The sequence below is a fragment of the Bombus fervidus genome, chromosome 9, assembly GCF_041682495.2.
Source record: "Bombus fervidus isolate BK054 chromosome 9, iyBomFerv1, whole genome shotgun sequence".
Lineage (NCBI taxonomy): Eukaryota > Metazoa > Arthropoda > Insecta > Hymenoptera > Apidae > Bombus > Bombus fervidus.
In genome coordinates, this window is record NC_091525.1 from 13,823,912 (window position 1) to 13,839,638 (window position 15,727).

The following is a 15,727-nucleotide window of genomic DNA, read 5'->3' on the forward strand; positions in this document are numbered from 1 at the left end:
GAGAAAATTCTCGCAGGATAAGAAGATATACAATGTTCAAGAGATGTACGATATCATCGGGTGAAAAACGGAACATCTACGACGATAGTATTAACACTTGAAACGCTATCTTCTGTATTAAATATACGAAAACGTTCCACAAAAGAAAAGAAGAAAGCTGTACTCGATTAACCATACCAATATCCTACAGCGACGTCGAACGAAGCCAAATGATTCCCAATGCGATCCACGATCCTTCATTACGCCTTCCATATAATCATGTAGATATACCGTCAACGTCAACGTGGAAAACATGGTCGAACGAAAACGATCGCGAAACGTACATACACACTGTGCATAATCGAGGAATCGAGATCGACATTCTTTCAGATGCTGACCTGCAAAGAGCGACCACCCTTCGAAACCAATAGGAAACACGATGCTGAGAACTAGGTAGCCGGACGGCAGCGGACTAACCGAAGTATCGGAGCGCACGATCGCATACGTATAATTCAAATCGCGTTGGTTTCAAGGTAGCCGGCTGGAAAGGTAACAAACCAATAATCCTTCACCCCCTGGTAGCTGGAGGTTGGGCGACGACGAGAGGACGGAGCAGCCCTGATCTCGATCGACGCGGCACAAAGGGAGGAGAAAGGAAGGGGTCAACGGGTGGCATCGCGCAGCTGCAGTCGCGGTGGTCGACCGGCTAGCGGAAGGAAGGCGTCAGTGAACGGGGGAGCACGGAACCGAAAACCGCGGTGGTACTCTGCCGACAGTCAGACAGTCGCCGTCGTCGGTCGTGCTGCTGCTGCTACTGCCTACGAGTTACCGCTGCCGAAGACAGAGACAAGGATAACGAGAAAGACGACGCGTGTTCGAATAGTACGTGTGTCGGAGTCGAGGTGAACCGCTGGTGTTGTCGTGGCCAAGGTGTTTTACAGACGGTTCGACGCGATATAAGGCGCTTGTCGGAGGCGTCGAGGGCGAGAGGGCGTGCAGGAGGGCGGGAGGGGGGAGGGGGAGGGCAGGCGACGGGGAAGGATGTCGATGCGCCGCCGGTGGTCGGTTTCGGGGGTTGACTCGCGCCGCGGGGGCGATGAGCGCACTTCCCTCCGCCCTGAGACTGACCTGCTGCCGTTCCTGGCTCCTGCTTCTCATCTGCTTCGTTTTCCTGGTATCCGGCTGCAGCTGCGACACGCGCCCGGATCGCCTGACCCGCAGATTACTGGCAGGTGATGACGTGCGCGGATCCAACTACGACGACGACGACGCCGACGACGACGCGTATGACGACGATCAGGACTACCTCGAGCACAACATCACTGCGGGTGAGTGTTCCACCCGTGGACCAGAAACCGCGAACGCTCGATATCGTTAATTAGACGCGGCACCGTGTTACCATTCTAACGAAAGCTATCGGCTTGTCCGAAGCTGGTAAGACTGGTGAGAACGTCGAGTTCTCTGACGCTGGTGATGTTACGAGATATCGAGTCAGGCACTCCTGCTTGAATTTTGCAGTCTGATACGCCGATAGGCGATATGGACGATGTTGGTAACGAATCTTTGACGACAAGTGGTGTGGTGGAAAGGGAGAGAGGACGAGCAACAGGAACTAGCGAGGGACTTAATAACGAGAACGGTCTCACGATTCCATGTATCGATCGTTGATCGGTAGAAAAGTTACCATTAGGTAATCATATACTACTTAGAAAACGATTCCCTCCGATCCTGTTACCTTTATTATCGTTTCAAATCGATCGGTATGTGTTTCGATATTTGGTTCTTCCTCGGATCGATACGATGGTTCTCATTGAAGAATCGTTACGTTACATTTCTCGTGAAACAAGGACGATCGAAGAAACGCGTGTGCCACGGGATTCTTGCCTCGCCTTCTTCGCGCATGCTCTGTACGAGCAAACACTTTGCTCCAGAATCTTCAGCCAGGGTACAAACACTTGTTACCGTCATTGTTATCGTCATCTAGACGTTTTCCCTCCGTCAGACGATAAGTAACCCTTGTCTGCCTCGTTAAATCCAACGAGAGAGCAGATGGTAAATGTTACGAACTGCAAAGTTCAGCGATTCTTTGCCCGTTCTTCTCCGAATCCAATCATCGAACTTGCGATCGCGTACAAATCTTCTGATACGACAGACGACGTTCTCGCTGATCCTGAGATCGTGTCAATATTTTCTCGTATTCGTCGAATCGCAAATTGCGACGCGATCTCGCAGAAATCGCATTGACGATCGTGGGAAAGCGTCAAAGTCGAAGAGGGGAATAAAAATAAAGGAAGACGAAATATTTCGCGTCGAAATTCGCGAGTACGCCTGCGCATAGATACAAGGGCAAGAAGAAACTAGTCCCTCTTGATTTTCGCGCCAACCACGCTGTCGGTATTGATTTTAATGGATGCTGCAAGCTCTCTCGATGTCTGCATGTGGGAGTCTGCACTCTGCCTGCAGCTGCGTGAGATTTCAAAAAGATCTCCGTTTCTCCTTCTTCTCCGCTCCCTTCATCCCGTCATACGTAACGCCGAGAAAGAGGAACGGCAGAAGGAGAAAGACGTTAAAGAAGGAGAAATATGGTGCGTCATTCGCTCTTGTTTCCTTGACGACATTCGCAGGAAATCTCCGCTCTGAAGTAGAGCTCGACGAGCGGTGAAAAAACACACACACACATTGGCGAATCGTAGCCTAATGAACGCGCGTCATGAACTTCCTGAATCAGGTCAAAAAGCATAATTCTGCGTGCTCCGTTATTTACGCGACACAGCCGGGCTCGACCTCCTCCCATTCATCCGCAGTTCGAACGATCGATCGATCAGGGCAAACGCGAGCTCTGGACTAGGAACGAAGAAACCTATTTCTAGGCGAAAACTCGTACGTAAGATGTTCTCCGTTGCACCATCCCGTGCGCCCTCGATGGTAAGTTAATTAGGGTACACGCGAGAACGTGACACGATATCCCGCGGTTTAGCCTGTGTTTCTGAACGTTTGCCAACGTAGCTGATCATCGTTATGTTACCTCCTTAAACCTGGCCCATGCCATGATACATTTAATAACGATATAACGCGATAATTAAGGGGAAATCGATACTTGTCTGGCTCAGTGCCCGTGCCTGGTAACTTGACACAAACGGCGCAATTATCCGGAGGAAATATGCTTTGCTAATTTTCTCCGTCAGTTTTCCTTGGACGAAAACAAGTTTTATTAATCATTCGGTTAACGGCTAATAGAACGATATAATTCATGCGTGCATAAAATTATCGTGAATTTATAGCCGAATATCTCACCGTTTCGTGTTGGAATTACACACCGTGACGATCCTAAATTCGCAAGTTTGAAACACAATTTTCAAAAATTAGGCCTTCGACGCGATTTCGTTGTTCCCCTGATTCTCGTCTTATTTCGAGCCACAAAATCTCCCTGACTTTTCTTGCGCCACGAATTTAGAACCACGATATATAGAATCATTGGAAAATCGACGCAGTTCCGACATCGTTTACAAAAGCGCACCAGATATCAAACATCTTTTGCCGCGAGAAAGTGGCCTGGATAGAGTGTGTAACAATGGCTTCTTTGCTTCGTTAATCGTTCAGAATGTATGCGCATTCGTGGCTCGACAAACAGACGCCCGTGACAACGCGCCTAGGCTGCACGTCAAAAGCAGAACAAAGACGCGTATCGAAACCGGGAATAATAGTTGAAAGAGGAACGATACCTCCATTGGAGACCGAAGCAACAGTGACAATAATAAAAATAACCGAGACCACTCTTCGGAATGAATGGACCTTCTTTTGCAAAAACGTTACCACTAAGGTAGCCGTGGCACGTAGCTATCTGTGAAAAATGCTACAAAATCGCGTGTCTCAATTTTTCAACTAAAGTAGTTTCAACTATGGAGAAAAATAAGGCGAATTTTCACAAGTAACGACGATCGTTTCACATCTTTCTCGAATCAAAGAAATTTTGTGGCGGTATTGGTCGCAAGTTGATCGAAATTGAATAAAACTGAATTCTACCGTGCGATCAATGGGATTCCGAAGTTTGGACGGAAGAAACTACGAAGCGTGGCCCCGATGCGATAGTCGTCTGGAACAATAGCTCACGCTATTCGAGGAAACAACCTACATATTTCATCTACTATTGAGAAACGTCGTAGATAATCCGGTATACTATCGATTTCGTGTGTTTTCAGCGAAGGGGCAGTACCTGGGCTCGCCGTGCGATGTCTCGTGCAATCCGGAACTGCAGCACGTGTTCTGCGACACAGTCACTGGTTTCTGCGAGTGCGAGAAATTCTATCCAGTTCGTCTTGGGCCTACCAAAGGATGTGCCAAACGTACGTAGCTCGTTTCACACCCGATTCCACGTTATTTTCTCCTTCGAGTAGATCGTTCCGATAGCGAGAATTAGCGCGGCAACGCAGATCGCTAAAGTGGAGAAAATAAACGTGGATTATTCCGTCCAATCCGAACGACAATGTTTTACGCGGTTCTCGTTTTCGTCTCGCGAGGATTATTCGACGACTCGATTCGTTGCTTCCAAGCGTTTCTTTAACTTTGATGAGAATCAATATGGATGCCTATTTTTCTTTTGTAATTTTCTTTCCACTTTTGAATAGCGAGATTAATTCTATAATCGTCGCTCCGATGCCTATTTCTTCGAATTTCAATCTGGAATTGATTTTGTTTTTATCTAAGAACACAGTATCGCGTGGAATAATTTCGACGCGTTCGCGTCATCATTGCGCGTGGAAGATCGAAAACGTATCGCGTTTTGATCAAACAACGAGGAAACAAGTAACAGGTAACCGGTTTTCCAGCTAAAAGACTCGGGGAGCAATGTTTCTATCGCGCGACTTGCACTTTTGCGGATCAACACTCGACCTGCACCCAGGTGCAGCACAATGCTGTGTGCGACTGCGAACAAGGTTACCATAGGGTCGCCCTATCCAGGCCTAACAAGAAGGTGTTCTGCGCCGAAGGTACACCGTGCCAACTTAGTGTCACACTGATTACACCATCATCAAAGTCAACCGTATCCGGTCTTCGTGCGTGAAATATCTAATTACGAGGAAAAGAATCTTCGTTACGTACATATACTACATAGATTCTAATTTCCTGTTCCCTTTCATATTCGTATCGCAATTTAAATAGTAACGATTTATGCTACCAAGGACAATTTGCCATTTATGATAAATCATAGTATTTCGTAGTTCGAAAAGTGAATTTTCTGCATGCGCTTAGTTCCAATTCAATGACCAATCGTTGTATGCACTGATACAGTCGAGATACGAATCAACGTCGCGTAAAATAGTTTTTCTAAGGATGCACACGCGTCTAAAGAGCCCAAGTTCGGAATTGAAACATAGCACTGTAATCTGTTGGCAGATCTGGTGCTGATAACGACCGATATTCCGACCCTGCTCTGCATAGCATCGGGAATAGCGGTATTCACAGCGATGATATGCTTCGTGCTCAAGTTATTCAGTCGTGCGAGATACTCAAGGCCACGGCACTACGCCAACGCCAATCACGCGCCGCCCATGTTGTTCTCTAGCGATACAGGTGAGTACTCGTTTAAACGATCGACGATCAAGATACAAACAGTAACTCGGTGAAATAAAATATTTGAATACCTACGAAAACATGTAGTTGTATTCTGTATAGTATCGTAATGTCGAACATACGGGCTCTTTATTCCACAACGATACAATTTTCATTAGGTCGAAAAAAAAATTGTATATCAAAGGAGTTAGGCGATTAAGATTCAAATTCAGAACGACAAAAGAGTCCAAATTGCCATGGGAAATATTATTCTTAACGAAAACGACCCAACAGGTATCCCACTGACGCTTCACGGTGGCCGACCATCCTCGCGCTCCAGTCAGAGGAGCAGCACAGGGGGACCTTTGACCTACGCGTTCTCGAGGAGGCCAAGTAGTGGTGGTAGCCGTGGTCCACTGGTACCAGCGTCGAGAGCAGGTGCGGCACGTGCCGCCGCCATCTTGCTTATATCGTGTCACCTGCAGGCGACCAAAGGCGGGAACAAGCATCGACGTACCCTTAGCGACGTAGCTGAGGGATCGTCCGACGGCCTCGGTAGACGATCAACGATCTCTTTCTAACTATCCTTTTCTGTCTTCTATTCTCACTTTTATCTGTTCGCGTCTCTCACATTCTCTACACCATCTGTGTGTCCGTTGTTATTCCCATTCTACTTCTATTTCTACGTATTCTTCTTCCTCTTTTTCTTTTTCTTCTTCTTCTACTTCTTCTTCTTCTTCCTCTTCTTCGACTCGTTCGAATCGCCCTGTCCTCTTTCTTTCGTCATTCGTTTAAGGTTTAACCCTTTGCGGTTGTATGTCTGCTCTTTTATCGTTTCAATCGTACGACAATTCTCAGACATTAAAGAACAATTCTGATTTTATATCATGTTCAGTTAACGAACATTTCTTTCGCGCATTATAGTGTATTATCTTTTATCTAGAAAAAATATGTGCGTTATATAGGTAAATAAGATGTACATCTCGGTCAATTACGTTAGTAAAGAATACTCGACCATTTAACTTTTATAAACGAATATATCCAACGACAATGTCTAATATATCGCGATATTCAATTAATTATTGATACGAGTCAGTGTACCAAATAGTATGGCTGAATTTTATTTTGATTACTTGGACATTCCGTTTGATCGTATCATTAATGTTTCTTCGATGAAAATTAATTCCGATTGCAAGATACCCACGTCTGAGCTCGATACGACCTCAAAGTGTTGATCGTAGAGCGATTCGTGAATTTTGACGTAGACGTAAAAAATGTAGCTTTGGAAAGAAGCTAAAGCGATTGACCACGTGAAATCACGAATATCTTTCCTAATTCTATAACGATCAGCTTCCTAATTCTAATTTCTTTTTGTCTGTTTTCTACACGAATCTATCGTCATTTTATCTCTTGTCCTTCTCTCACCATTTTTTCGCATTCTATCCTGCACGAGTCGCCTCTCAAGCGGGCGACACCGATGACGAAGAAGAAGATGGTGGTGGTGCTTTGAGTCGTGCCATACCGTTGTCGCTGTTGTGTCGTAGTCGTTGTTATTGATATTTAGCACCCTGATTATCCAGCCTCCCTCTCGCGTTCACCGCGTTCCATTATTCGTCTCGTTGTCCTATATCGACTCTTACGTAACGATCTTTGATTACACCGAAGCGAAATCGATATCACGACGAGGCTTAAAGGAACGAGGGAAACGCAAACTCCGATCACGTTTTATCCTCCTGGACACGAACAACCCACCCTTCTTTCTCTGTTGTTTTCCCACGGTTAGAACGTTGAAATTTTTGTTGAAATTGCGTTATATTCGCCAAACAATGGCCGTGACGGTACTACCGATCCGGATAATCCCAAAATTACAACGTAACATCGAAAAAAGCAAAAAAAAAAAAAAGAAACAAAAGAACGATATCTGCGTATATGTATCACTCCTCCCAAATCGTATCTTACACACTCATCCCGAATAGATAAAAAAGAATAATTTACCGATAAGAAAAACCACGTACACATACGTGTGGCATATTTATATCGTGAATCAAACACAAATGCTACATTGTCACGTGAAATGTGATTCTAATGTGTATCCAATATAATATAAAGCGCTGCACGAGTGTGTTACGAGATAGCAAGATGGCAGCGGCCGATTTCGTTGCTCGTTAACGAACGAACGTTCTCTGGTAAGACGTAGAGAGACACGAAATCTTTACGCACTAGCTAGCTCGCCGCACACGCACGCAAAATAAAAAAAGAAAAGTACAGTGCCGGTTCGCATGCGAGGGGTCAGCTTATTTACCAATTTTAACTTAAACGCGCCGAATTTTTAACGAACGCGTCTACTTTTTTTTTTTCACTACGCACAATCGAGTGGTGGGGAAACGGGAGAAAATGAAATTTTCTAATTAAGCCTGCTACGTTTTTCAGCTGCTACGTTCTTCCGCTGCTACATTTTATTTGCTGCGCTTTAAAAAAATTGCCGCTTATTTTTCTTTTCTTTTTTTTTTTTTTTTTTTTTTGTCAACGGCTGTAACGAGAACGAACGCTAAGGAATAAAATGAAACAAATATATAGTATATTCGCCTTCTATTTGCCTGTTCGTTGCTTTCTCGCTTCTCTCTGTCTTTATTAAAGATCGATTTTACGAGTTTCGACGACGATCAAAAGTTGCTTCGATAAACGATCGATTACGTTAAAAGATTGATCTACGTGTGTTGAAAAAAAAAAAGAATGGAAATAATTGTGCACGGATTTTATAAATGCTGAATGCGCTTGCTGGAAATCGAAGGACGGACGTACACGTCTCGAACGAAGCTTCTCTATATGCAACAGGATGCACGCGTATAACTGTTACTCTTTCTCTGTCTGGCTGCATTTTCTGTCGCCTTTTGTACGCGTCGTCAATCAATAAGAACCGCTAACAAGCTCCGTGAATTAGAAACACTTAAACAGCTCGCAAGCATATTCGCATCCCCGCGTACACGTACACGTACATACGCGCGACGGCTCTTACGTTCACGTAATAATTTCGCGAAATTAAATTCCTAACGAGGATCGAGAATTTGTTCGGAATTATTAATAACGACCTGCCGTATATTTCGTTTGCTTCGAGATCCACTCGAAATTACACGAAACTACACGAAACTACACGTACAGTGCGGAAAGTGTCGACCGTGTTAGCGATTCAAAAACGCAAACGTGGAGAAAAGATCGTGAGCGTTCGCTTTCGTACGTGCTTGCTTCATGCTGAAAAAGGCCGCTTGTTATTCCTCTTACGTTACATAACACCATGCAATGCTCGCTGTCGATGGACAATATCTACACGATGACAATTTGCACAGTCACTCGAACACCGAAAAAAGTCAAAGTCCCAATTTTCTTCGATCAACAGGCAAAAAACATTTCGCATCCGTTCGTTTTCCTTCTCATCCTTATCCACTTTCTACAAACTTAATTTGAAATTCGCCTGTCTCGCGCGCAATCCTAATTTCGAGTCTCTTTCTTTTCCCTATCGGCTTTCCCGGAAATAGTCACAGCACAGAGCGTCAAAAGCTTCTACGTTCGACGATCCTGTAAAATTAAAGAAATCAGCTGATGCGACCATCGAGCTTGCATACTCCCATGTACGAATAATTAGCTAGCGACCGTGGGATCTCGTTGATTCGACAACCAGCACCAGTAACTACGTACCGCTCCTATATGTATAGCCGAATATTGATAGAAACGATCGATAGAAACGTTTTACAGAGGCCGAGAGTCACGCTGGTATTAGCCGAGCAGTCGCAATTAGATTTCGTATTTCTGATTGATCTCTAAGCCTAGCTAATTGACTCTTAGCGTAGTGGAAGGGAAGAGCCGGGTGACGGCAGTGGGGCGGGTAGGGATTGGACGTATAATTCTCTGTCACGACTTCTGGAATAAAATTTTACCCGTTGTTTCCTCGATAGGTTCTCGTCGCCCTAGCTTAACGTCGGTTCACAGTTCGACGTCCTCGGCCCGTAGTTATAGCGCTCGACGACTCGAAAAGGAGAGAAACGAGAAGGAGCAACGACAGGCGTTGCAGGAACTCAGGCTGGCGAAACAGCGGGAGCAACAGCAGCAACAACAGCAACAAATCGCCCCTACGCCTAGTCCTAGAACTCCGCACTCTATGGACGAGCTGTTGCCATCCGTGGAGGAAGGAAAGGAAGTGTTTTATAACGAGGTATTTTATAGGAACATTAGGTGCGTCGATTCGTTCAGTATCTAGTTGATCCTTTCGACGCTAACTTACCTTACAACTTATAACGTAAGAATTTATAATTTACCAATTATAACGCAATTGCCTGTCAAGCTATTCGGTATTGAAAAAAGTGTCTCGATCCGAAGCTAAATTAATTTAGACGTCACGATCTATCCCGCTGTATCTGAACCAGTTTCAAAGCTACCCTAACGCTACTTAAGTCCCAAATAATTCTCAGTCCCGCATTGAAACGTTGGGGTACACTAGCAGGTGCCGACCACATCGGACATAACCGAAGAAACACCAGCGAAAACGACAGCCATTACGACAACCAACGTGAACGCGACCAGATTCGGTGAAATGGCTCCCGTCACGACCTCGACAACGTCCATCTTCGAAACGAACATCGCACCCCGTGCCACCGGTGACATCTTTCAAGTGTAGTTAAGGACTAGAAATATCGACGAACTAGTAACTCACGCGTGACTCGAATCGAATGGTTACAGGCCAGTGAAGAGACGTTAGTAAATTCAATACACGAACACGTAGCAGCACAGTTCCGAATCGTATAAAACAGAAACAAGAAGATAATGTCCCGAGTTTAAGAAAAAGAAAAAATAAATAAATAAATAAAATGGCTGAAAACGTCAGGCGCCTAAGAGACGAACGGCTAAAAAAACAAAGGGAAGTGCACGTGTAAGATGCTCTGTCGCGGACGCGGTGCTCGAACGAGAAGAAACTGTAGACAAAAGGTACAAAGAGGATCGCTAAGTTGTTAAAGTTGAAGTTTTGCTTGTGCCACGCGCGAAGGCCTAGAATTTACTCTAAAATGATACGTTTTTATTAAAGCTAGGTGCAAAATGATACGTACCTGGACGTTAAGCCAGCTCTGAGTATTTAAAAAAATGAATATAAAAACGCGAGATCGAATCGAAGTTAAAATCGTTCAGTGTTAAAATACGTAAGATTCGGGAGTATATGTGAAACCTGGACGTAGGTGCGGGGGAATACGAAGTTGTACCTGAATATAGAGGTGGTACGTACCGTGTATCTAAGAGATCAGAAATTTCAGCGGAATTCTGATCCGATAGCGGAGGATTCATTGTCCGTAATGGTAACAAAATTCAGATGACATCTTTCGGATAATTTACGTTCGTTATAAATCCCGAGAGTATAATTTCTAAACGACGAGAAATTCTTCGATCGAATGCTACTTCTACGTGCAATTTCCTAAGTACGAAACTTTTGCAAAACTTGTAATCTTTTGAAACTTTTTAAACTGTTCCTTTATGCTTTTTTGTAAAACGATATTAAAACAGCAAAGCACCAGGTTTTACAATAGGTGTAACTCGTTTCGAATTTTTGTCCCCTTACGGACAAGAGGAAGGGTAGAATTGGTATTCCAGATGATTTTTTACGGCTTAAATTTTTTAAGCATTTACGGATCATTGGTTCGACGATAGAATTTTTTACGATGATTCGAACGATTATTACGAGCAAAAGCGAGTGATCGAACAGAGAAAAAGAATCGAGCTTCGAGTCAACAGTTCGATGCTTTGTGAATTAACTCCTCGGTACCACGATACTCTGTTACGATTTACTTACCTATCAGTCTAATTGTTTTTCCAAGTAGGAACGAAATTAGGTTACAAACGAAGATTTTACCGATTTAAGAAGCGCAACGTTAAACTACAGTATAGTTCTTACTCGTTGTTTCTTTGTACCTTACCGATAACTTCTTACTATGCATTTATTAATCACATATCAGCAATGGAAGAAAATGATGTCGGCTTTAAACGAATTGTTCGAGATACTAGAGAGAAAGATGGAAAAATAATTATCATATTATTTCTACAACTATTTACGGCGATACGCCAAATCACATGGTTATATTCGGTAGAAGAGAACGATAATTGCCATAAATGTTTTGCCTGAAAATTAACTCAAACTTTGTATTATCGTGTATTTAGAAAGCACAAAGAAAGGAACATGCTATGTCCATGTACATATTTCGTTTTGTCTAAAAAGATATTGATATACCGATACGTTCGATCGTTTCGTTTGCTCGAACCGACATAGCTGCGATAAAAAAAAAAAAAAATAATTGGCAGGGCATTCTCGAGTGGGTCGAGGCTAAATATACCTCTAATCTTAGGTAAATTACTCTGTGACAACTAAATAGAAAAACGTGAATGATATCGGGCTGGTGCTTGGACGCACACAACGATGTGGCACCAGCAAGAATCGTGCAAAAAAAAAAAAACGCTACAAAAAATAAGAAAATATGCAAAAAACTGTGCTACCACTATTGCGATCTCGTAATCTCGCTTCTCTGCGACCGAAACTGCGTGAAGCACGAGCGGTTTCTCTCTTTTCCCTCGCTTTTTCTCCGGTGAACGCACTTTGACCAAAAATCCAATCTGAACACACGCGTTACGAAAATCAGAATAAAAGAAAACTCGTTTCGTCGTGCGTTTCTTCCTCCGCGTACGGAGATACGAAATTATTTATCTCGAATCGAACAACTCGTTCGAGGTACATTGTGCAAATTAGACGATTAAATATTTCTCGTTCCCGTTTGACGATCCGTGACGAACTGCTACTTTATGGCATACGATCACGAAATGTTACGAAAGAGTAATTTCTGCAGCGAAGAAACCGATGAAAAATGAACGACATAATTTAAGTACGTTTCTGTTCCCGTTTGTTAAATTAATCGTCGTTGAATCCTTTTTCTATCTTTTTTTCTTTTTTTTTTTTTTTTCTTTTGGTCTTTGTAATTGTTGTTTAAATGCCAATGTAAACCGTCTCGTTGCATCGGTGCATACGATTTTCTCGAGTCGCTCGACTCGCCAATGTAAATTGTAGAGATAAAAACAATCGTTAAAAGCAAATTATATATATTCTATATATACATATTCTATATATACATGTATATACGTAAGAAAGCGAACATGAACGAGGGGCTGTATGGAATTTCACCGAAAGCGAAACTGACAACCATAAAGAGAGAGAGAGTAAGAGAGAGCAACATCCCTTGTCTATATAGAACGAGAGAACAATTAAACAAAAGAGAAAAATATGAAAAAACGTGTATCGACATCTCGTGTTCGAATAATTACGCTGCCTTTCCCGATCAAATAATAATTAAATAAATCTAAAAGAAGAATAAGAAAAGAAACACAGTAACAAAAATACAGAGAGAGAGAGAGAGAGAGAGAGGGAGAGAAAGAGAAGAAGAAAAAGGATGTAGAAACGAGAGTCTTAAGAAGTGAGTTCTTGCGACTACGCGATTCTACGTTGTAAGTGTTTGCGTGAACCAAGTCATTGAGTCATTGTTACACACGTACACACGCGCACACACAAAAATACAAAACACATGATCCTCCCCATCAAACAAGAGATACGATAAAAAAAAGGATAAAAAGAAAAAAAAACAGAGCATATAAAGGCGCGCGGTATGGCGACGATTGCACATCCAATTTATCGAAATCGATCGTATTCGAACGATTGCCAGTCTCTATTAAAACACACCGAGAGGATTTAAATTCTAATGAATTATATCGCCTCAACCCCGCATATTATTATCATTATTATTATCGTGATTATTATGATTATTATTATTACGAGATGATTCGACTCGACCCGCTGCCTGATTTCTAAAAACCGAAGAAACGAACAGAGAGATTCGAAAAACGGTCGATGTTCAACGTTATCGTTTTATTCTATTTTAAATGTTTACTGTATAATAAAATTGTAATATAGTCGTTGGGCGAATAAAGCTCGTTTTTCGATATACATATACACGCATGTCACGGAACCACTGTTGCACCTTTCGCCCCCCCCCATCCATAAAAGTTTGTATTATTTTTTCTCTCTGGTTTTTAATTTCATGCCGATCCTGCTTCTATCGAATGAAAGTGCTTTACAGTGTCACGCATAAGTCACGCTGAAACATTAAATCATGTATGAACCTCCATATTATCAGATCAATTAGCAAACTACGCGGGCCACGAATTCTCGAATTAAAAGCTCAATATTCCGTGTTGTCCCTGAGAAAACGCATCGTTCCGAGGAAACCTCGTTCTTTGATATTTCTCTCGTAAAGTAGAGACTTTTGGTAGAAGACTTTTAGAGTTATTAGCAAAGAGAATTAACCGCCATGGAGGAAGAGATAAACGTCCGAGTGAAGAGCAATACGACGAAACCAGAAAATACGTTACGTCCAATAATGTATATTTCTTGGTTGTTAGGAGTCGGAGTGGCTAGGCCGAAGAATTGTCCGAAATGGATCACCGTCGTCCTGCGAGTGATCCATTTCAGCGTGTGCTCGGTGATCGTCGCGTTCAGTGCAACGGACTTTGCAAATTTTGGCAAACAATTCACCAGCAAGTTATTCGAAATTATGTACTGCATGAACGAAACTGTGTGCCATCTCGCAGCCTATTACTACGTTTATCATATAGTAAGACATTACGATAAATGGCCTGAATTGATGAAGATGTTGGAATCGTTGAATCAAAATATTAGCAAAGGCTTGCCGATCAACGATGAATGCGTGAAAATCAGTCAGATCTTGGCCATTATAATAGCGTTATTATGTGGTCCAGTGTCGCTAGCTGTTCATATCCTTTATTACTATTTCATTGCACCTGATCAGATCTTTGTTTCCGATCTGTTTCTCTATTACACGATCGCGCAAACTTTAGTAAACAGCTTCGTGTTCGATGTCATCGTATACATGATCTGCCACAAATTTAGAGCAATCAACGAGATGATCAAACAGTTAGATGACAAACTAACATCCTATTGGATCGCCTTGAAGATCAGAAGAATTAGAAGACTGCATAACGGTACGTAGAGAATGGTGGCTTGTTTCTTAGCGTATAAATTCAGGGTGAGTGACGTAAGTGGAACAAAATCTTTCTGGTTGAAGGCAAAATTTATTTTCTCTCTTCGAATTAAAATATACGACTTTTCTTCCTCGTCCCTCGTCGCTATACCGCTATAAAACAATTTTCTCGTAATTCTGTGCGCTTCGTCTTTGTGATCGATCGATTTCTTGCAGAGATATGTTCTATAATAATGACAGTGAACGAAATTTATGGCATTGATCTGCTGTTGTGTTCTACGAACGCTTTTATAATGGTGGTCGCGAAACTGTTTAGAATCTACATGAGCGCCGCAGAACAGAAAAGTGGTTTCATATTTCTGAACAACGTGATCTGGATAATTTATGTGTTTCAATTCATTTTGATGTGTTGGCTGTGCACACTGACCCACCGAGAGATAGATAAAATTGGGCTATATATCAGTAAATTTATACTGAATACACAACACTCGACGAAATTTAACAAGTTGTCTTACTTCGGTAACAAAGAGCCGGAGCAATTAGGAATCTTCGATAATGAATGCCGTGATAATGTCGCCTTCAATCTGAATGGATTCGGAATGGAAAGTCTTCTGCGATCAACTTTCGAACAAGACTGTGTTCGAAACGAAATCAATGATTTCTCATTGCAACTGAAACAATATAGAATTACGTTTACTGCGTGTGATTTCTTTGAAATGAATAATTCTTTGCTAACAAGAGTGAGTACCATAATATTTGATATTTATATGATATTGTTAATTATATATTTACTTTCAGTTTATCAGCGTTATCACCACGTACTTGATCATTCTGGTACAGTTCTATAAACCAGGAAGTTTCTGAATATCAAGAATGAAAAACATTGATAAATCTGTTGAAATAAATCCTATAGATACTCACAGAGATAGGTAAAGTAAATGTGTGCAAGTAGAGAGAGAGAGAGAGAGAAAGAGAGAGAAAGAGAGAGAGAGAGAGGGAAAAGGGGAAAGGGGATGAGAGGGAGAAAAGCATACAAGTAGGTAAGACGTGATGTAGATACAATTAAGTACACACGATGAAATACATTACGAATTTTCAATACTTTTCTTATAACAAAATAG

The 15,727-nt window shown here is 42.4% G+C and overlaps 2 protein-coding genes across 5 annotated transcripts; both read left to right on the plus strand.

The window, feature by feature from the left end:
• The first annotated feature begins 10 nt into the window (after positions 1-10).
• Positions 11-13,123, plus strand: LOC139990912 (uncharacterized). 4 transcript variants are annotated; one of them, XM_072010542.1, is made up of 7 exons: positions 11-1,307; positions 4,179-4,322; positions 4,806-4,967; positions 5,374-5,550; positions 5,824-6,084; positions 9,480-9,736; positions 10,022-13,123. In XM_072010542.1, the coding sequence occupies exons 1-7, from the start codon at positions 1,076-1,078 to the stop codon at positions 10,196-10,198; spliced, it is 1,410 nt and encodes a 469-aa protein (XP_071866643.1). In that variant the 5' UTR covers positions 11-1,075; the 3' UTR covers positions 10,199-13,123. The 4 variants fall into 4 exon arrangements, with proteins under 4 accessions (XP_071866643.1, XP_071866644.1, XP_071866645.1 ...); XM_072010543.1 differs by having other exon boundaries at positions 10,025-13,123; XM_072010544.1 differs by having other exon boundaries at positions 5,824-5,967.
• Positions 13,124-13,916: 793 nt separating this feature from the next.
• Positions 13,917-15,541, plus strand: LOC139990915 (uncharacterized). The gene is made up of 3 exons (XM_072010551.1): positions 13,917-14,607; positions 14,823-15,346; positions 15,405-15,541. Exons 1-3 carry the CDS (start codon positions 13,917-13,919, stop codon positions 15,468-15,470), a joined length of 1,281 nt encoding a protein of 426 aa, XP_071866652.1. The 3' UTR covers positions 15,471-15,541.
• The last annotated feature ends 186 nt before the right edge of the window (positions 15,542-15,727 follow it).